The 22,408-nt window shown below is 49.4% G+C and overlaps 1 protein-coding gene across 2 annotated transcripts in view; it reads left to right on the forward strand.

The window, feature by feature from the left end:
* Positions 1-22,408, forward strand: part of PRICKLE2 (prickle planar cell polarity protein 2) — a 102,448-nt gene that overhangs the window by 74,513 nt on the left and 5,527 nt on the right. For both annotated transcript variants that reach the window (XM_062500836.1, XM_062500837.1), the window contains 5 exons: positions 7,412-7,525; positions 9,062-9,199; positions 9,845-10,048; positions 11,764-11,950; positions 14,285-15,148. In XM_062500836.1, the coding sequence (XP_062356820.1) occupies positions 7,412-7,525; positions 9,062-9,199; positions 9,845-10,048; positions 11,764-11,950; positions 14,285-15,148 (1,507 nt within the window). The remainder of the gene's footprint in view (positions 1-7,411; positions 7,526-9,061; positions 9,200-9,844; positions 10,049-11,763; positions 11,951-14,284; positions 15,149-22,408) is intronic.

Consider the following 22,408-nt stretch of genomic DNA (forward strand, 5'->3'; position numbering starts at 1 on the left):
GTGGTGTGAAACTTGTAGCTGTCACAGGGAATTTGTTCAGGGGCTAACATACATGTTAATCCCTCTTCTGGATACTTTGCAAGACCTGTTGCAAGGGCTTGAGCTGTAAAACCTCCAAGTTTCATCAATTGCTGTTCAGGTCATTAAGTGAGGAAAGGAGACTGGAGATGAAGCTACACTGAGTGCGAATTTACACCTCGCATGAAGATTCTCACCATTCTGGTGAGGCAGAAAGTACATTATCTGGGCCAGGCATCTCTGGGGGATGTGTGTCTCACCTGTGCCTGCAGCACGGTCACTGTACCATCTTGTTCTTTCTTGAGCCCTCTGAGTTCAGCAAACTGTTTCACTCCACAAGAGACTGAAGTCTTGCATGCGGCAAGGAAAGAGTAAAACAGAGCAAAGCAACCCTGTGCCACAAACCTGTGTAGTAGTGGGGAGCAGACCAGCTAATTTACAGCCTGGTAAAGGAAGGACAAAAGAGCTCTTCCTTCCTGGTAGATCCTGAGAGCAGAGCAGGGTGGATGGAAAGCTGAGGGCCCCAAGGGAAGCTGTTACTGGTGGACCCTGCTCCCAGGAGCTGCAGCTGCCTCTCATTTTGCCCCCTTACACATGTGCACGCTGGAGTATTTTACCCAAAAGCTGCCTTTCAGCACATTTTGAAAAGCTCTCCAGTTTCACTTTGAGGCAGTGGTAAGTCCATCACCTCCCCAGTGAACTCTCTCAGTATCTAAATAGCCCGGCAGTTAGCGGCTCTTATTTCAAGGCTGGAGCTGTCTAAATCCAGCCTCCAGGCATCGGACTGTGCCGAATGCTTCCCAGCTGCTGGATGGAGCAGCAGTCCCGCACACGGATGCTTTTTTTTCGTGTGATGCCAGTGCTGCGTGACTTGGGGGTAGCTGGAGTGGTTAGGAGGTCCTGGAGCTGTTTCCCCTGCTCTGAAACGGAGTGGATGGAGAAGTGTAAGCACATCCCATGCTGCAAAAGAGCCCGTGGCAGAACCACGTGTCTGGACTTCTGCTCCATTTCTGTATCCTGGAGTGTTGTCCTGATCACAGTGAGCAAATGGAAGATGTTAAAATTACTTAATTCTTGAACAATGTTATTATCAGGGAAGGAATCAGCTACTATTGGTGGGTCACAGAAACCAAACAACTCACCTGACATGGTTTACTCAGTTCTGAAATTTGAAGAAGGTATGTGGAGGTCAGCAGAGGTGAAAGGCAGGGAGTGGAAAAGGGAACTGAAAAATCCTGCACTACCCAATAGAAGCTTGTTCCTAGAGTTTTATTCCAGTGTGCAGTGACAGCTTTTCTGTGTTGCAGTGTTGTACTGGTGTGCTATCCCACGCCTTAGGAATCCAAGAGCATGTTTTGTGGGATACCTAGGGGGATGATCAGTGATGATCAATAGAGCAGATGATCATTATCATTCCTGGTGCTCCAGGGGACCTTGAGTCCTGTGTGGACCTCGCAGCATAGACGGCTCTCAATGCTGTTGAAAGCACTGATCTGGCTCTTTTTAAGCCAAATTCAATTTCTGCTTAAAGAAAGAAAAATCATGTCATAGGCTTTCACAAGTCTAAAGCGTGTGGACGTAGGGCCTTCATTCAAGAGTTGCTCTTTGATGCCAGCAGGAAGCAGCGCTTCCGCGGGATCTCTTACAGACCCAGAGCTGCTCCAAAGCCTTGGCAGGGATGGATGTCGCTCTCGACTGGGGAGCAGCAGCCTCAGACGCCTCAGCTGCCGTTAGACGTGGGAGAGGAGCGTGCAGAAAGCCGCAGAGCGTGCCAGAACAAATAGCACTTAGAAAAATGATTTTTCCTTTGTTCCCTGCCTTTGTCCCTCTGACTTAGGGGCAGGTTTCCAAGAGCAAGCCCAGCTTTGCGGGATGCCGGACTGCCCGGCGCCGGGATTGCATCTGCCTCCCACTGCTGGGTACCGGCACGTGGGCGCTCTCAGATCTGGGGTGATGCTGGCCTGCTCCCAGCTGGGGCTTTGGGCTCTCGGGGGGCACTCTGGATCCCTCCAGGGTGCGTGACTGCCTGCACCCCACGCTTGGCAGAGCCAGCCAGCGGTTCCCACTCTTCATTTCAGAGCATCTGGCCCTGATGTAAGGATTGTTTTGCTTCAAAAAATAAATCAGTGCTTTGTATCCTAATGGCCTTGGAAAAGGAGGATATGCCAGACTCGGGCCAAAGCACACTGAACCCGTTTTCCAGGCTCACACGTGCTGTCATCTGTGGAGCTTTTCTGTGAGTCAACGTGTACAAGCATTTGCAATGTTTCACAGACATATTGGGAAAGTTATTTGCATGTGGTTTGTTTGGGATTTTTTTCCTCCCTTGTTTTTCCAAGAGAGGCTAGCAGAAATGAGAGACATACAAAAGCATTAGGTTTGTTTTTCTGTTAATTTTAAGTGCTCAGTGTAAAGGATCATTAAACCCTGACGTGTGCTGTTCAGAAGCTGGCACTGGGGAGGAGCAGGCAACCCACAGGAACAGCCTTGCTCGCCTGGGCCAGCACAGGCTTGTCAGAGCCACTGGCCACCTTCTTCCCTCAGCAGCCAAATCCCATGAGAGTTTGCACGCAGCAGTGAGCCAGGAGAAGGGGACACAACTGAGCACACACACACATCAGTGTGCCACCAGCTCCCTGTGCTGCCACGGGACATCTCTGGGTGTCATGGAATGGGCTGCCAGAGCTGTGGTACCCTGGCGGGTTCCCAGGGGGAAATGATGCTGTCCTGGGCACGGGGTTGGACACTGGGGAATGCTGGTGTGCTTGTATTTTGAACAGACTCCACTGTGTGTGATGATTTACTGCACTGTGCCTGAGTGGTGGCTGACTCACCAAGGTGCCCTTTTTGGGGACATCTGTGTTCAGGCACCCTACTGCACACAGGCTAGCACGTCCTGCCCTCACAGAGCTCTTTGCAAAAGCCTTGCAGTTGGTTTGGTTTGGTTTCATGAGAGCCAGGCGGGATTGCCCAGCTGGCTGTGCTGGAGCTGTGAGGGTTGAGCAAGTCGGCACCTGTGCCAGGACACCATGTGCTCCTTTGTAGTCCATCCCAGCCATACAGTCATCCCAAACAGCCCGGTTTGGTGGGTGCTTTAGGAAGGGCTGTTGTGCTCAGGGTGAGTACAACCAAATGCTACTTTCCAACAGCAATTTGTGGTGTAAGAAATACGATATTTCCCCTCCACCTCCTTTAATTCATTGATCAAAGAGATCCTTCATCAATAGCTTAAATTTACAGGATGTTTGCAAACTTTTCCTTCTAGGAGGTGTAAGACTTTGCTCACAAATAGGCTCATGTGGGTTTTGTCTTTGGTCACCCTGGGACTGCCAGGACAAGCTGCAGTCCTGCCTTTATTTAGCAGGGCCAGGGTAGGTTTGTAAACTGTCAAAGTTAAACTGGAAACATACCCCAAACCTAAGAAGACCACAGAACACAAAGGCATTTGTAAACTAATGTAATTACTTTCCTCAGTGCCTTTGAATAAAGTTGGCTCCAGTTTAAAGGCTTTTTCCTACCCTGTTTTTACATTATGTTCTTTCCTTTCTCCTGGTTTATTTCTTTTTTAATTTCTTCCTCCCCCTCTTCCCCTCCTTCCTTTTAGCATCAAGCAGCTGTTAATTTCCAAAATGTATATCAGTTTTTGTTAGCAAAACTTGGTGTTTGGACATTTTCCTTTTAAAAGTGAGAATAACACCTTGGGAATCTGCTATGCTGTGTTCTGGTAGCATGGAGCCTGTCCAAGTGGGATCTCCCTGGGGCAGGATGGAACTTGCCCAGCCTGCCAGTATCCCATGGCACCTAGCACCCACAGCTGTCCCTGTGTCCACTGCACTGGCCAGACCATCCCCATGGCATCTGTGAGCTTGTTATGTTGTCTGAAGCCTTATTGTAATTCAGCGTGATGTTTTCCAGTCTCCTTTGGGATTTCTGTCATCCAGATGTGAGCAGAAGTCAGAGTGAAGTGGGACAAGTGGGGAAACTGAGGATGAAATCCAGTCCAGGTTTAAAAAACCTGTTTTTCACACAGGTTTAACTCTTTTATGTGTTAACAGTGCTTGTTGGGATAATCATGGGCAGAGCAGATCAATTGCAAGGCAAAATGGGAGGATGCGGAGTTGCTATGTTGTACAGTAGAAGTATTTAATAATAAAACAGTTACAGATACTGCACAGTTTAAAGAGGAAATGTCATCTCTCCGGGGTCATTGCCCTCACTGTTATCCTTATCTGGGTGCAAGTCCTGTTATAGATCTTGTGAGGGCAGTGAGGCGCCATCAGCAGGCACGTGGAGGGTCTTGTCCTGGCCCTGCAAGGCTCACCAGCTGCAAGGCTTGTGTGTGCTGCAGTACAGAGCTGGATGGAGGAGGAGTTACTTTAGCATAAAACAGTGACCTTTTGTACAAAAGTGAAGTGCAGAGTGAGCAGTTTCAGTTTTCCAGCAAGTTAACACTTTCTGCAGGCTTTTTCACTAAAAAGCCAGATTGATCTAAGAATCCCCTTTTCCTTCTTTATTTTTGAGCATCACACAGGCCTGTGCCAGCTCAGCTGCCAGCTGCTCCCACGCCAGGTCAGAAATGCTGTCGGCAGCCAGCTGGGCACAGAGGCAGGGACAATGGCAGCCTTGGGACCCTGTCGCTCCCAGTCTTGGGTCTCCCATCCAAGGAGCTGGGTTCATGCCATGAGAATGGGTGATGGATTAGAGGGTGTTATATGCACGGGCCTGGCCTAATTATAGCCTGGACAAGGGGTGTTCTGCTCTTCATCTGCCCTCTGGATGGATCTCTTGGGATAGAAATGAAGGTGAAGGTGAAGGGATCTGTGCATCCCTCTGGTTCAAGTTTTTCCCCAGAAGAGGGTGATGGCTGGAGAAAGCCATTGGCAGGCGTAAGGATTTTCTCCCCATGAGATGTTCCACAGGCACTGGACAAGGATTGGTAGCTGCCTCTGCTCCATTCTCTCCATGAGCAGCACTCCTGTAGAAGGTCCCCTTGGCTGATGCAGATCCAAAGCAAACCCTTTCAGGTTATTTCAGGCAACAGGACACAGGTTGGAGCCTGTTGTATTTATTTTGTTTTGCTTCTCAAACCAAATTGCCCATCCCTGCCAAGCTATGTTGCTGGTGTGATGGGAACCAGTTCCTGCAGTCCTGCTGAGACTTAATGGAAAACTTCCCAGCGGAAGCAGGAGCAGAGCTGGGCACGTACATCCTGCTGGATTGTGCTGCAGGAAGGCAGCACCTTGGCAGCTGAAGGAAGAGCTCCCATCCTTGGTTTTTGCCCAGGGTGAGCGTCTTGGGTCTTGTTGCTTTAGTAATTTGGCAGCTCTTAAAAAAAAAAACACCGTAATTTATGGTCTCCATCAACTTGAAGGACTTGGTGGGCAAAAAAACTTCATTGCGAGAAATCAAAACACAAGCTAACCAATGCGAGCATAGGGCACAGCGAGCAACCTCTCTGCACGTGGGGAATTTGGCAGCAGAAGGCAGCAGGAGTGTGTGCTGGCCAGGCATGCACAGCGTGGCCGTGTGGAAGCCTGGCAGCCCAGGAAAGGGTCTGGTGTGGCAGCTGGGGCATTGCTGGGAGGTTTTCAACTGCAAACTCTGCTACAGACTTGCTGCATGAACGTAGGGAGCTTATTTAACATCGTGATGCTGCAGTTAGACATTTGCAATGTGTATATTTGCTACCTTGTGTAGCATAAGAATTTTAGTGCTTTTAATGTGCTTTGATGTCCCTGGATGAAGGATGCTCTATAAATGCAAAGTAAGTATTCTAATGTATGTAGTTTGTTTTCTTTTTAACATAACAAAATACTTCACAGCCATTCTTTCTTTGACAGTTTCCATAGCTGGTGGGTCTGTTTCTGCTGTGCCTTAGCAAAACAAATTTAGGGTTTTGCAGTGGCATATGCTCAGCATGTTCCTTGGCTTTGTGACATGAGCAGTTCCCTTGTCATCAACACTGCAGACCTGCATGTGGAAATCTGCTAAAATCTCCCTTTCTGGAAAACCTGATGATGGGGAAAGGTGGATGGTGACATCAATTTGGGAGGAACTGTAAATTGAGAAAACCACTTGAACAGCTCTTGCTCACAGGTAGTTCTGAATGAGAGCAGGGAGTGAGATGAATGCAGAGCAGTTATTCCTGAGTAAAGCTAGGTTTGGACAGTTATTCTGGAATAAAAGAGTATTTCTTCCTGTAGAAGATAACAACATGTGAGCCACCTCCCTCAGCCTGTGAGCCCATGGGTGAGCTCCCCTGCCAGCCAGCCCTATTTGACTAGCCTGTCCCCATTCCTCCCAGTGACCCACAGCAGCTTGTCATCTGCAGATGCTGTGGGGCTGTGCAGGCAGAGAGGGTATCTCTGGAGAGAACTGGCCCAGGTGGTGCTTTCTAGGCCAAAGTCCAAAGCATACAGCCAGGGAGAAAGCTGGTCAGAAGCCACTGTAAAGGAAGTGTTATTTGGGAAAAGCCTTGTGAAAGCTGCAGGCAGCTCAGCCACTCCAAAATGAATTGCTGATAGCTGAGGGAGCATCTCAGGGCTAATCCCACCATGGCAAAGGCAGAAAGCTGTACACACTGGGAGAACAGCCTGCATCTCTCTAGCCAAGAGCAGATTTAAGGAAGCCAGCCAGCCCTCTACTTCTGCCCAAGCATCTGGAGACATCTAGGGCTGCAGCAAATCCCAATCCACAGCTGAGCTTTCCCTTACCTTTACCTTCTGCTGTGCTGGTTCTTCCCAAGCTGTTCAACGTCACCGTGACCATTTCGGAGCGAATCCTCAGCCAGAGTCCCCTCCCGGTGCTGGCCCGGCCCTTGAGCGCACATGCCAGGTGTGGCAGTCGGAGGAGAGATGCTGGGGTTCAGGGTGTGCTTCCTCTCCGGGCTGCACTGCGCTCCCAGCGTCGGGTGCGCTGTTCCTCAGCCTTTTTAATAGCTGATTTTAATTACACGCTCTGAGACGAAAGAGAAAAACTAAGCCTTCCAACAGATTTTATCTGCTGTTTATTTCCACAAATTGCTGCAGAAAAAAGCCCGCAGGGGTTTGATGGAGGTGGAGGCTGAGATAGCCGGCAACACGGAGACTGCTGGGGCGCAGCCTTTTTAACCTCCCTGCCGAGGCAGGTGCCGACACATCCCCGCAGCCAGCACAATGCTCACGCTATGGAGGCTGACAGAGCAAACGGTAACGTGCCCACCTCGCCGGGGCTTCCACCCCTCTGCCTTGGAGGACAAAAGAAAACAAACCCGAAGCAGCTCTTGGCTGTGTTTCCCTGCTCAAAATCTTCGGGAAGTTCCAGCGCTTGCTGCCTCGGGGGTGGCTGCTGGCCGGGCACAGGGGCATGGGCTCGGCCAGGGAACCCCACTGCAGTCCCCTCTCTTGCTCCGTAGGTGCACCAGTACTACAGCTGCCTGCCCGAGGACAAGGTTCCCTATGTCAACAGCCCAGGAGAAAAATCTCGCATAAAGCAACTTCTTCACCAGTTGCCACCACATGACAATGAGGTCAGTATCCAGAAAATGTCCTTGGACATCAGCAGGGCTGCAGGTGGGGAATGGACGCTCCTCCTGGGGTTGCTTGTGGGAAGGGTGGCTTTCCTTTCTCAACTTCTTTTGCTTTTCAAGGGGATATACTTGAATTTCAGTCATGTTGGTATTTAAGTTGCTTTATTTGCTCCCTGCTTTGATTGTTGGAGGTGGGGAGTTCTCAAGTTAAATTTGTTTGAAATCACTTTTCTGCAGTTGTCTGAAATAAGAACATTTTCTCAGCCTTTGGAGGCCAAGGTCCGGTTAAAAGTGGCTTGGAATGCTGTTGACTTTATCTAGATTGAGATCCAAAGTTTCGAAAGCCTTTTCCCAGATGCTGCTTCCGACTCACCTTGGAGTGGGAGTGATTGTGCTAAAGGAGGGGCTTCACCTGAGCTGAGCTGAGCCTCACGAGCTGGGAGAGCCTGCGAGGCCACCGGTTGAGTCAAAACCAGTCAGAGTAAAATAAACCTTCTTACGTCTCGCAAGAACGATGTGAGGCAGCAAAAAGGGTCTGCTCTTTGACATCGTGTTCTCACCAGTGAGAATACTGACTTCTGGTAACCCACAAAATTTCCCTTTGTAAACAGAAAGAATTATTTTCACACTACTTTCTGAAGAAGCCGCTCTGGGAAATATATGCAGGTAACTTGTTTGATCTCAGTCAGATTTTAACAAGTTTGCCTGCATGTGGCTGGATGCCACGGGCACAGCACTGTCAGCATGGAGGGAGCTCCAGGCACAAAGAAGGGACTTCTTCCTGTACACCCTTGGGCCCCTGCCTGCCTGCCTGCCTGCTGCCCTGGCAGCTGCTGGAAACCCACAGCCTCTGACAGCCAAAAACCGTAAGAGTAAATACACACAAGTGCTGCTACTGCAGCCTGTTTTTCTGCAAGTTGGACATGCAAGGCTGTGTGTATTTTCTGCAAATTGGCAGAGTTTGCATCCAGTTGCCCTTCGTGCTCAGTTTTGCTCCTTTGAACATTCAAGGTGTGCTGGTTGCTCATATGGACAACCCTGCTCAGCTCCATGAGCCTGCTCTCCCAAGTAATGGAGGGTGGATTGGGCACTGGTGCTACATTTCACCTCCCTTGCTCTTCAGTTGTATTCCCCATTGAAATGCAACCAGCCAAGAGCTAAGCCTGCAGGATGGAAATAGCCAGGAAAACCTCAGAGTTTTATAGGCTTCAGGGAAATTGCATCATTCATTATATCCTTTTATTTTACTTATTTCCTTATTACCTTGCAATGCAGAAGTTTTACAAATGAGCAGGCTTGATCCTGTGCTGGAAGAATAGTTAACAAGTCACTGGAATTCTGTCATTCATGCAGAGAAAAGGGTCTGTGCTCTGGAAATCCAGTGGAATATAATGAAGACCTCTGCCACATATATACCTTTGTTTCTCTGGCCTCCCCACAGCCAAGGGCAGAGGTTTGCAGGGCCCATGGAACTTTGCCTCACTGGGCAGTGAGCCAGGGACACCGCAGGCAGTGAGCATCACTTGTGTTTTTTAGGTCCGTTATTGCAACTCACTGGATGAGGAGGAGAAAAGGGAGCTCAAACTCTTCAGCAACCAGAGGAAGAGGGAAAATTTAGGGAGAGGCAATGTTCGGCCATTCCCTGTGACCATGACAGGAGCCATCTGTGAGCAGGTGGGTAGTGGCTGATGAACTGTACCTGCATCACCCAAGTTAAATGAAGCACATCTCCTGTGAAGACAGGCTGAGAGAGTTGGGGCTGTTCACCCTGGAGAAGAGAAGGTTCTGGGATGCTTTAAAAACCTTTCCAGTACCTAAAGGGACTACATGGGAGCTGAACAGGGACTTTTCAGAAGGGCATATATTGTTAGAGATAATAACTTTAAACCGACAGAGGGCACGTTTAGATTAGATATTAGAAAGAAATTCTTCCCTGTGAGGGTGCTGAGGCACTGGCACAAGTTGCCTAGGGAAGTTGTGGATACTCCATCCCTTGAAGTGTTCAGGCCAGATTGAACGAGGCTTTGAGGAACCTGGTCTAGTGGAAGGCATCCCTGCCCATGGCAGGGTGATCGGAACCAGATGATCTTTGGGTCCCTTCCAAGTCACACCATTCCATGATATAATGACACTCATGGAACAAGCATCTGCCTGTGACCCTGCCACGTGCGAGTGCTGGGGTCTGTCAGGGCACCTTTCAGGATATTTGATGTGGAGTTGTCGATTCAGTTCCTGGCATTATGCAGGGCAACGATTGTGAGAGCATCCTCTTGGCAATGGGTGGCAGACGCCTCCGTTAATCCCTGGCTTTTCTGACAGTGCGGCGGCCAGATCAATGGAGGGGACATGGCTGTGTTCGCCTCACGAGCAGGACACGGCGTCTGCTGGCATCCTCCCTGCTTCATCTGCAGTGTGTGCAATGAGCTGCTGGTCGACCTGATCTACTTCTACCAGGATGGGAAGATCTACTGTGGCAGGCACCATGCCGAGTGCCTCAAGCCCCGCTGTGCCGCTTGTGATGAGGTAAGAGACAGCATCTGCCACAAGCACTGTCACCTGCTGGAGTGGCACAGGAGGGTTGGGTGCCATTTCCCCTCCATCCCTGACTTTTCATGGGGGTATACACACCAAACTGATGGCTTGGCTTTGCCAAGGGTTGGAGCAAGCTTTTCCTGAGGTTTCAGGTATTCTTAGTTGCAGTCTGCCTGGAACTGTTATGAGTTAGGACCTCATCTACACACAGGAAGCTGGAGGGTTACCATGAGTGTTTCCAGTAGAAGCACAGCCCCCTGGCTGTGTGATTTTAGCCCAGCTGGGTGTGGTGATCCTCCCTTCTCCTCCATTTCCCCAGAAGTCCCTGGTGGGATGAGTGCTGTATTTCTTACAAGTTGGTCATGTCTGAGTACACACCGAGCTGAAATAGGCTTTGAGAGAGGCGATTAACAGGCTATAGGAAGCTGAACAAATAGAATACAAAACTAAGATAGAAAACCGTACAGAGTCACCTCTGAGCTTTTCTCAAGTGTCAATCTCTGTTTAAAAAGGCTGGTGAAGGAAATTGCTCTGGTTTTTAAAGTTATGAAAAACATAGCATGGAAAACCGTATGTTCTATAAAATACCACATCCCATCCTTGTAAGTGTGTAATATCCAAGTAAATATCCAAGGCTATATACATTTCAAATACGAAGAGCACTGATGTATGTGTCCGCTTAAATTTGTAGTGTTACCAGTGAAAGACAACCCCTGTCTATTCAACTGGCTCGATTTCTTTTTGTGGCTTTCTTTTTTGGGTAATTTTTTTGGTGTATTTTTTATCCCTGCAAATTCTCATTTAATCCTTTAATTCAGCTCATTCTTCAGCGTGCTTTTCTTCCCCTAAAACATCAGGTACTTATGGTGAAAAACAGTAATTCAGGGGTAGGAGGATCTGCAAGGGAAAAGCTTTTGGTGTACCCTGTGCCAGCATAGAGAGCCAGGGAGCAGATCTGGGGCTGCTGGCTCCCTTGGCTTGGCTTTGGGAGTTGAGATGTGTTGTATTTCACAGAGATGGGGTGAGGTTGAGAAGAAGATACAGCAAGAAAGCATCTGCTAAAGACATTTTAGATGACTACTTCACCAGCTCAACTTTAACAGCACTCTGTGCCTCAGTTTCCTTACTGGTATAATGGCTGTAATAATCTTTATAGGCACCCAGGCTGGGGTAGCAGCAAGATGAGGAGCCAGAGTAGCTCCATCTTTCCTCCTCTAGAGAACTAGAGAGCTTCCACTCTAGAGAGCTGCCACTTTTCCTTGTGTTTTGATCATCCTTTGTGGTCAGGTCCCTGTTTCAGAGATGGTTAAATGTGTTCCAGTAAGCAGCTGCTGTGTTCCTCAGAAGTCCACCAGATCGATAGGTTGTATATAAGTGTGTTTATCACCCTGATCGACCCCTCTCTGTTTGATGGGTGAGCTTACGAGCACATTGCTGCAGCTCTGCCTTAACGCTTTGTAGTCCGGGCACTTACACACTTCTGAGGAATTTGCATTTTAATGGATTTTCCTGAGAAATTATGGGTGCCCCTGCCACAAACCAAACTATGGGAGTTTCCCATGCAGGACTGGGGGAGTTAGCTGTAAAATTTGGAGGTTGCATGAACAAAGGGCACAGCTGCCGTGCAGGAGACACAGAGCTTGGTGTCTGCATCCCGGATCCCTTTTCTGACCATCTCTGCCCCACGCTTGTGTTTCTTCCCCCAGATCATTTTTGCCGACGAGTGCACTGAGGCCGAAGGGCGGCACTGGCACATGAAGCATTTCTGCTGCTTCGAGTGCGAGACGGTCCTGGGGGGGCAGCGCTACATCATGAAGGACGGGAGGCCCTACTGCTGCAGCTGCTTTGAGTCCCTGTACGCTGAGTACTGCGACACCTGTGCCCAGCACATCGGTACGTGCAGGAGGACACAGCCCTGCTGGGCAGCTTGCTTCTGGCAAGGGCTGTTGCATTAAGTCCTTGACAGCACTGTGGGGCTGTGGGCAGGACTGTGCATGGCTGGGGCAGTCAAATGTGCTTATGCCTCTCTCCCATCCCACCAAGGTGGTAACATGCGATTTATTTGGTTAAACCACTTTTTATTCCTTTTTGTAGTCAGAGAGGGGAGGATTATCAGAGGGCAACCCCAGGAGTAATGGCAGCTAGTGAAAGCTTTCTCTAGCATAGTAAAATATCTCTGGCACTTTTTTTCCCCCTTTAAATCTCATTTTCCTGTAAACAGCCTGGCTCTTCGACTCGGATTTTTCCCATCCGAGCTTGCCAAAGGATCACATGGTTTGATGAGCTACTGTCAGAAAAGATGCTTGTTCATTAGGCATCATGACTGTTTCTGAGCCTTTTTCAGTCAACTTGCAGATAGATGTTTTCAGACAGAAAGAAATAATGTGTCAGGGTCAATTTATGTTCCAGTGATTTAAAATGCACTTCAGTCAGGGGGCTAGATGTCCCCAAGCTGGATGGGCTAGGGAGCATCTTGCTGGTCTCCCCAACCCCTTTTGCCAGTTTGGCTGAGCACAGTGAGCATGCGGACAGCCCTTCTTTTGTCCATAGAGGTGAGCTCTCATGTTCAAATACTTCACGTGCTGCAGAGGAAAAAAACCAAGCATTTTGCTCCTGTGCAGCAGCCAGATAGCACAGGGAGGGGAAACACAGGGTTTCAGTGAAGCACTTGGAGGATGTGACTGCTGTGACCTGCAGCACATCTTTCCCAAAAGCTTAGCTGCAGAAAGGTGAGGAAGCAGCTGATAATGTTTCTTGCATGGTCCCTTCTCTTGTGCTTCCCCCATGTGCTCCCCTTCACTCCAGCTGGCCCACTGAAGCCTGCTGACTGTCAGGTTTTCAGGGTAAAATGTCTGGTTTGGTGCATATTTGCACATTCCTAGCAAAAGAGGGGCTGCAACCATTTTGCTGCAAGTTGCTCATAGTAGTGAACTGAGCGCTGTGCCAACAAGCTACATAAATCAGAGGTAAGCATGTGATGAAGTCTTGTGAGGCTTGGACTGGGTAGGTGAGGATGGAATAAAGAGACTGCACTTCTTTCTCTGCAAGATGGCTCTGAGCAGTGAAAAAGGAGCTGATAAGAATCCCACCCACTGTCTTGTCTCTCTTTTGCCCACAAGTGTAGCACTCCCATCTGCATAAAAGCATTCTGCTCGCTATAACGGGAGGAAAAAACTGATTATACTAAACCTAATTTAGCTTGGAATAAAACAGACCATTAACATACTATTCATTTATGAGTTACCTGGCAGCACCTGGCCCCACAGCGGGTGTGCAGGCACATGCTGTGCACATGTGGGTGCAGCACCCGCCGTGCCAGCCAGCCCACACTGTGCATGGCAGTTTCTCATGGAACGAGGGCAGCAAGGGCTTTGGCCAGGTACAGCAGCTTAAACAAGTGTGCAAACATTATAATTGATACCTCGGGAGCTTTGCTCACAGCTCTGACTGTGAGCACTGTGCAGACGTTACTCCCTGAGGTTTGGCAGGAGGGAGACAGACTGTCTGTGTCAATTCTTTTACTGAACCCAAGAGGGGCCTGGTGAAGCAACCCAGGAAATGTGGCTGGGTGCCAGGCAAGGGTGTGTGCTCGACCCCTGGGGCCAGCTCTTTCCATTCTGTTTTGGAGAAGAGGCCCAGGAAGCTAAAATAAAGTAAGGCTAGGACCACAGTACCAGCAAGGGACAGAAGTGTCATGTGCTCTGTTACATACTTAACCAAGTCAGCACAAATTCCTCATTATGGTTTAGTTGGAGGCTTTTTTTTTTTTCTTTTTTTTTAATAAGCAGCATATTGCTTTTACTTCAAGGACTTTATGGGGAACTTCTTGCATTCCTTTGCTTTATGATCGGAAATATCCCTGTTTAATACAAAATAGCCTGAGGCATGATTCTGCTGCCTTTCCCAAGACTTGAGTAATTCCTAAGCAAAGGCCTGGAATTAGAATTGGGAAGAATTAAAAATGGGATTATCTTCATGCATCAGAGAAACCCTGAAAAAGGGTTTTCAAGCGTGAGGCTGACTGTACATCACTCATAGGGGATCATAGGGTCATAGGATAGCTTGGGTTGGAAGGGACCTTAAAGGCCCTCTCATTCCAACCACCCACCATCAGCAGGGACACTTTCCACTAGACCAGATTGCTCAAAAGCCCATCCAGCCTGACCTTGATGCAGGTGTTAAGTGCAGTGTTATATGACCCTGATGCTGTGCATCTTCTCCCCCAAGGTATTGACCAGGGCCAGATGACATACGATGGCCAGCACTGGCACGCCACCGAGACCTGCTTCTGCTGTGCCCAGTGCAAGAAATCACTGCTGGGACGGCCCTTCCTGCCCAAGCAGGGGCAGATCTTCTGCTCCAGGGCCTGCAGCATCGGCGATGACCCCAATGGCTCCGACTCCTCCGACTCGGCTTTCCAGAGCGCGCGAGCCAAGGAATCCCGCCGCAGCGCCAAAATCGGCAAGAACAAGGGGAAGGGAGAGGAGGGGGCACGCAGCCCATGCAACCAGCTGCAGGTCACCTCCAACCGCCTCTCCACGGACGTGGACCCGCTGTCCCTGCAGATGGATCTGCTGAGCCTGGCCAGCCAGACACCGAGCCTCAACAGGGACCACTTGTGGAGGAGCCGGGATGAGCTCTATCACTATGGGGGCAAAATGGAACAAAGCCAGTCTCAAACCCCCTTGCAGCTTCTCAGCCAGTGCAACATAAGAACCTCCTATAATCCCACCCAGGTCCCGGGCTCGCAGTCGGATTTATGGGCAAAACACTTCAGCAACCCAAAGAGGAGCTCCTCACTGGCCATGAAGAGCCACGGTGGCAGCTTCATCCAGGACTGCAGAGAAGACTACTACTCAGGGAGGCTCCGCTCACAGGACAGCTATAGTGACATGTCCAACCAGAGCTTCCCAGAGACTAGAGGAAGTGTAAAAGTCCCCAAGTATGAAGAGGAAGAGGAGGGTGGGATGCCAACGTCACAGTGCCGCACCCGTCACCCCATCAATGCCCTCAAGTTCACGGAGGACCTGACACCCACCGAGCAGACTCCCCGGGGCTCCATGGAGTCCCTAGCACTCTCCAATGCTACAGGTATGTCCCCCCTGCTCCTGCCATCCTGAGACCACCCCAGCACGCCCTCCATGCAATTGAGTCCCTTGTGTTCTGGTGTCTTCCCAGTGTGAGGGTGACCAGCAGTTTGGGGACCACTGCTCAGTGACACAGCCTTGTCTGCCTGGTCCAAACAAGCCTGACAGTTCCTTTCTATTTGCTTGCTTGTTTACCAAATGCGCAGCTTTACAGAGGGCTGGCCTTTCTGTGCAGCTCAAAACAAATGTTTACAAGCTCTTTAATCCTCCCTTTTGTGAAGAGAGGGGGAAAATCAAGGCCAAGCGCTAACACAGAGGCAGATTCCAGGCTTCATCACTTGAAGGACTCCTGTCAGCTGCCCTTGCGGGCTAAAAATATTTTTGAATGTTTTGAAATAGGCCCAGTTAACCCCTTTTGAATGTTATGCAGTCCTCAAGCACAAAAGAAATTCCTCCCCCTCTATGCAGAGCTCTTTAATTCTTCTTCCCCAACCCCTTGGTAGAAACTGCAGGGAAAAGCCAGGCAAGATGCTTGTCCCATCAGGCTGAGCTTGTTTCTCACGAGCACATCCCAGGGTCATATTTCTCAGTCCTCTCACCCCAAACATGTTTGGGTTTCACTCGTGGCTGCAGGGATGGGTGTGTGTGTGTGCACAGACGTGTCTGTGTGCAGCTCTGGTCTGCAACTGTGGTGCTGGGCAGGCTCTGTCCTTCCTGCAGCCTGCTCTGCTTTGCTCACCCACCACAGCTTCCACGTCCCTCAGCACAAACCTACTGGGCAAAGAGAATACTGAGCCTGGTTTGCTCACCAGAGAAACTGCCTTGCTTTTTCTTAGCGGCTCCCCTGGACTTTTCTCTGTTCCAGCCAATCATTGCTTGGATTTGGGCAGGTCCTGCATCTGAACCCCTGCAAAATGGAGCCTTTCTGCCTTGTTGCTGGCTGGGAATGATCTGTGGGGTGTTTGTGCCTGTTCCTGAGGATCCCCCACAGGATAGTGGTGGTGAGGATTGCCAAGCCCACAGAGAGCTGAGCCCCCTTGAATCCCAATTCTGGGCTCTGCCCTGCCCAGATGGACAGGTTTGCTCTGCTACGCCCATGCCTCCTCATCCGCACCCGGGGTTTGGTGTGTTTGTTTAGGGAAGCTGCCAGCCCCATGCCAAGATGTAAAATGATCTCTGTTTCAGCCAGGATCTCTCTATCCATCAAGTGGAAAAACGGGGGGTAGAGGAGAAGCTAATGAGCTGGGAAGGGTTTTGCTTGAACAGTCTCACACACACACAGAGGAAAAATAGATGTGAAATGGCAAGGGAATTGGGAATTGCTCTCCAAAACAGGATTTCCCTAAGCAAAGCTCCATATTTCCAAAGCCTCTTGTGTTCCTGAAAACTTGTGTTGTGTAAACCCCATCAGTACAAAGAGTCTTGAGCAACACCAAGCTTGGATGAGCAATCCCTGAGCAGTGAAGAGGTTGTTGCATGCTTTGGAGCTGAAGTGTAACATATTATTGGGGATATAGGTCAGGACACAGAAAATATGGCAAGGCCTTCATATCAAAGTGAAAATTATTCTGCCTTTAATTTTAGAAACCCCTTTTTAAAATGCTGGGAGGGAGACCTCCCAAAGGCAACCATCCACCATACAGAGCCAGAGTCTTGAGTTTCCTCAGGGGCAATGACTGCCTTAATGGCTTGCTGCTTTCCTGCTTTCTGGAGTTGATGCTCAGCATGATGGGGCTTGCAGTGAGTGTTCGTCGTTCCTCTGTGGAGTGAGGTGATAATATTTTTATTAATGCTTAAGGTCCTAATAATTTCCATTGCTCTGGGAGCTGGCTCAGCTGTGCTGGAGGCACTGCAGCAGCAACAGCAGCTTCCCCCAGGGCCATGTCTGCAATTATGGAGGACACAATTATGATCCCATTTAATTGGCAGTGTTTTGAGGACAGGGAGATTTGGTGACCTGGATGAGGTCTGTGAGAGAGCAGGTTTTTGGGCAGGTGATGTCAGAGCACAGCACCCCGCTGCCTGGCTGTTCCCATCCCTGTACTCCCTGCTGTGGCTGATCAAGCTCTCCACAGAGCTCCCTCCAGCCACAGCCCGGGGATCTGGCTCGCCCCATGTCCTCCACCCCTCCATCCTCCAGTTCTGCTTTGCTAGAAGCTCCCAGGCATCCACATACAAAGTCCCTTTGAGCTACCAATGCTGCACAGTTGCTCCACCTTATAAAGTGACATACTTAACACTGCATCCATGTAAGGTTTTAAGGCATCACTGAAAACAGTCTATTCTTTATAGCGAGCTGAAGGGCAAACAGTCCCTGACCTCGAGAGCACACGTTAAAAGCTGGTACCTCCCTGGCAGCGGATTTTGTTGTGATGTTTCAATTAGGACTTAACTGCTAATTAGCCGGAGACAATCAGTAATGCAGATGACTCAGGGCTGTGCAGCAATAATCCCTGTCCTTCGGCCGGAAGGCTTCCTGCCGTGAGCAGATGTTGTTCCCTCTAATATTTTGGGGTCAGCCATTGTGTGGGTCAAGATCTACATGACCCCAATCTCCTGCAAGACCCCAGGTTTCTACCTTAGAAAAAGGCTCTATTTAATCATTTTAAAGCTGATTCCTCATGCGTTAGTAAAGAGGTGAGACACTGTGTTATTCCCTTACAGTGCTGGGTTGTGCTCTGCTGTCACCCTGGGCAGTAGTGCACCATCAGACATCTGAGTGGCAGAGGTGGCTGTGACCCTGCTTGTGCTCTGTGTCAGGGTTTGAATTAGGTAGGAGTGTCTCTGCTGTCCTCTGTTTTGTGCTTGTGTAATTGCCACAAATGCTGATGGGATTTAAGCATATCCAGTGGCAAAGGGCAGTGTCTCTTGCTGGTGGAGGGCATCCCTTCCCTTCCCTTCCCTTCCCTTCCCTTCCCTTCCCTTCCCTTCCCTTCCCTTCCCTTCCCTTCCCTTCCCTTCCCTTCCCTTCCCTTCCCTTCCCTTCCCTTCCCTTCCCTTCCCTTCCCTTCCCTTCCCTTCCCTTCCCTTCCCTTCCCTTCCCTTCCCTTCCCTTCCCTTCCCTTCCCTTCCCTTCCCTTCCCTTCTTCTTTTATTTGAAAATCCCTATTCTGCCATCAGCAGAAGGCTACAACACACTCCAGTCTATTTGAAAATCCCCATTGTGCCATGAGCTGAAGTCTTCAACAGACTCCAGTTTGCTATGGCTTCTTAGAGACTGTATCCTCCTGCACTATATTGCCATTAGATGGAGAAGCAAAAAGGAAACAGTATTTCTCAACCTGTTTTCTAAGAGAGAGCTCATTTTTGCTGATTTTCTTTTACATTATCTTTTATATTGTGCTTCCTTTGTTTACTGTTGGTGGTTTTGGATTGTTGGGGTTTTTTTAATGGCAGTAACAAGAACAAAAACAGTGGATCCTATAGCAATGTTTGCCTTGTAGCTCCCTGCATTAAGCAACTGGGACAATGCTAAAATGGAATTTGTCCAGGAAGGTTTGCTCATGATGAGAAGCCTGATCCTACCAGAGGTTAATCACTTCCCAAAAGATACTTGGCCCAGCAGTCATGCTTCCTACGTTTGTGTTTCCCTCCAGAAAGCTTTTGCAGTTGCTGCATGTGGGTGGCAGTGGAATCAGAAATCAAGAGCTGATCTCTGCTGATTCCAAGCAGTTATTTCCACAAAATGACAGCTGGTCAAATAGCTCACTTAAGAAAGTACCTGCAGGCTAAATGTTGTTCTCTGGGAACAGTCCCTTTGTGTGGTGCTTGCAGAGAGCAGGAGCCTTTTGGAGGTAGAAGTCACGTTGAATGGTGGCACTGTTGTATGAAAAAGGAGAAACAGATTTTAAGAATTCCTTGAGAAAATTAGTTTTGGTGAGAGGAACATCTGTCACAGGCATAAATCCAGTTTAAAAGTATGTTAAACTGGTGCTGTTACAGGGTGGAATGTGATTTCCCTTCTAAGGCACACACTGCTCCTGTCATCTGTGTTGTGTGATTCCCAAAGCCCCCAAATAGTTTGTTTCTCCAGGACTAGACAACAAATGTGGCATAACCAGAAAGTAGTAAGAACAGGGCTGATCCCTGGATGTCTGAGCTGCAGAGTGACCTGACAGCATCATCTGTCTCCAGTCCCTTTTCTTCCTCTGCCTGCAGAGGAGCTAAAAGATACAGGGCAGGTGAGGGTAAGAACAAGACCTGATTAAGGGCCAGGGTTGTGTTTTCTGGAGAGACATTAATTAACCCCACCTCTTCTGCACGGGGGGCTTGGGAGCAGCTCCTGAACACCCTCAGGGATGGCAGTGAGGGGTCTGGATGCTGGTCTCCCTCCCCGTGTGCTCCTCCCTCCCCTGGGCTGGAGAGGGCGGCTGCCCCAAGTGCTCCCCAAGAGCTGAGTTATGCAATCCAGAAAGTGACACATAGGCTGATCCTGAGTTTTTCTATGAAAAAAGGAGGCTCTCAGCTTTCCACCATGTTCTTACCATTCTCCTTCTCCCAGACACAGCCAGCACAAAACTGCTTCCAGGCTGGAAGATCAGATCCCTGGGGGGAATTCTTGCACTTTTGAGGCACAGGTGTATCATATCCTAATCCAAGGCAGATAATTTCAAGACCGATGTGAAGATAAAGGTTTTCCACCCCAAAGCCCAATGCCAAACCCCCCTGTAAAACTGTCAGGAACATTTCTTCTCCCCCTCACTTGCCTTTTGCCACTCAACAGTGGGAGGTTTCGTGTGCCTGCTGCAGGGGCCAACCTCTTGCATGTCTTCACCCCTTCAGTGTCACACAAGGACAGCACAGAGCAGGTGGGGTAATGCAAACCAGAGGAAGAACTAAAATGGACTTCTGGGAGATGCTGTTGGGGGAAGCATCATCCCCAACATGGCTTGTTTGCCATCAGCTGGGGAGGATGCAGGAGAGGAGAGTGCTGATGAAGGAGCTATAGGGGTGTTCCTAGGTTAAAATCCAACCCTTTTCCAAGCAGCACCCACATAGGGACTTCTTCCAAGCTGGAAAGGACTGACTGGGTGGGAAGTATGCAATGACATCCATGGGTCACATCATGGGAGACTGGGGGGACTGTGACCCACTTGGTGGGGGCTCTTCTTCCCCCCAGATTGTTTATTTTCCATGATTTCCAGTTACATAAAGGCTCTGCTTTATTTCTTCATGCTCTGAGGTCGCTCAGAAGTGAGACAGGGCTGAGCTATAAACAAAGCTCTGTGCAGGCTGTTTGTTCTTAAATTTCTTTCTAGTTCTACAGACTGACCTTGAAATAAACCCTGAGGGGTGGTGTGGATGCCTGATGCTGTGTGAGAGAGAAGGCTCTGGCACAGGGGGCTGGACACAAGAGATGCTGTGCTGTACCCTCCTGTGCATCTATAGCTGCATTTAAACACTGGCTGTCAGGCTTTGGTGCTGGCAGGCACCTCTGTGTGGCTCTGTGTTGAGAGCCGTGATGCACAGATGTGTGTGTCTGCTGTGATAAATGTTAAGGCAAGAAGCAAGCGTCAGCAAAACCGTATTTGTTTGCAATATCCTGTGTCAGGATGTTTTGCATTCCCTGGCTGGTGCTGTCCTGCAGTGGGATGCTGGCTCACCCTGTGTTAGCGTAGCCTCATGGGGATTTTGATTTAGTGGGGGCTGGGAGCTGCTCCCCCTCATGGGGGGCTCCATTCCCAACTTCACACCCAACCCATGCACTCTCTGCGGCCTCTCTGCTGTCATTTGCCGAGTGCTTTAATAATTCATAATGCAACTTGCAGCCCCCGTTTAGCAAAGCACACAGTGGGACTGAAGCACCTCCAAGGGCTTTGTTGTGGCAAGGTTGTAGAGGTGATGTTCACCAGGGGTGTCTTTGTGCTGTCGCTTTGCTTATTTGGGTGTTACTTCCCTCGGCAGTGTTTATGGGATAAGCAGGAGGCATGGGGAAGGACTTCAGAGAGGATGGTATAGGGTGCTCCTAGTGGAGCTGAATGTTAACCAGAAAACTGCTTGGTTTTCTTGGCACTGCAGCTAGCTCCAGTTCTATATCAAGCACCCACAGCCGAGCTTCAGCTTTCCTTTGTGCTCATTGGAAAAGCGTGTGTTTCCATGGCTCCGGGGTGAAATATTGAGCATGGCAGCCCCATGCAGTGGAGAGCAGCAGCAGAAAAACCTGCTGTGTCTACATGTGCTGTGGTGCTGGCACCAGGCTGGCTCTGGGACAGCCACTGGCCAAAGCACCATGCTGGAGGCAGCAGTGACATCTCTTCCAGTGCATGACCCTCTGGGGCAGCCAACAGTGGATGTGCTCAGTGTCTCAGAGCACCGTGCAGAAGTAAATTTTGGTGGGGTCAGCATCTTATACCTGAGTTTGCACCCTTGGAATTGTCTTGGTGATGTGGTACCAACCATCCCATACCATGGGCCAAGGGTTCCTGCTCCCTTGGATGGCCTTGGGAAACAGATTCTTACTTTTCTTCATTAGGATAAAGTCAGGGCTGCGTGGTGGGGTCTCACCTCGTGTGCTCTTCCAGACTGTGGTTCTCTTGGGTTATTAGCTGTGTTCCCAGATGAAACACTTCGTTAAGTGGGAGCTGCAACAGCTGCACATAAATACTGGTAAGTCAAGAAGATGGCACCTCGTGGATGGGTGTAGTTCTGAAATGGTAAATGACCTCAGGAGACAAGGTTGGTGCTACCTTTGCCCCACCCAGGGCAGTGTAGGACCAGGAATCTGGAGACACCCTGCATGTGCCTGGGCACTCCCTGCCTTTGGGTGCCAGGGAAACCCTCCAGTACCAGGGCCTGCCCCAGTCACCTTCTGCTGTGATTACACAGGAAGAGTTTTTTTCTTCTCTAATCTGAAATTTTAGTTGCAGGAGTCAGCAGACCTGGAGAATAATGTGTTCCATCCTCTTTGCAAGCATTTTTTTTATGCCTTTGAAGGTTGTTACTATATCCCCTTTAGCTTTCTCTCCTCTAGACTAAACAATCTCTGCTCTTTCAAACTTTGTTCCCAGGTCATATTTTCTAGATGAAATTTTTTTAGACAAATGGTTATTGCTATCCCCTGATCTTGCTGCAGTCAGACCGGAGCACTTCTGGCTTGTTCCCACTATGCCTCCTGTGGTCTTGTGGCTCCTCAGAGAGCCATAGAGAGGGACGTTTTAAGACCTTAGAAAGACTAATCTGGGCCTAGCCCTGCTCATGATGCCTTGTCATAAATGTGAAATTCAGCCTGGAGACACATTTATGTTCTGAAAGGATTGTGGATTGC

Source organism: Cinclus cinclus, chromosome 12 (assembly GCF_963662255.1).
Source record: "Cinclus cinclus chromosome 12, bCinCin1.1, whole genome shotgun sequence".
NCBI classification, from domain to species: Eukaryota; Metazoa; Chordata; class Aves; order Passeriformes; family Cinclidae; genus Cinclus; species Cinclus cinclus.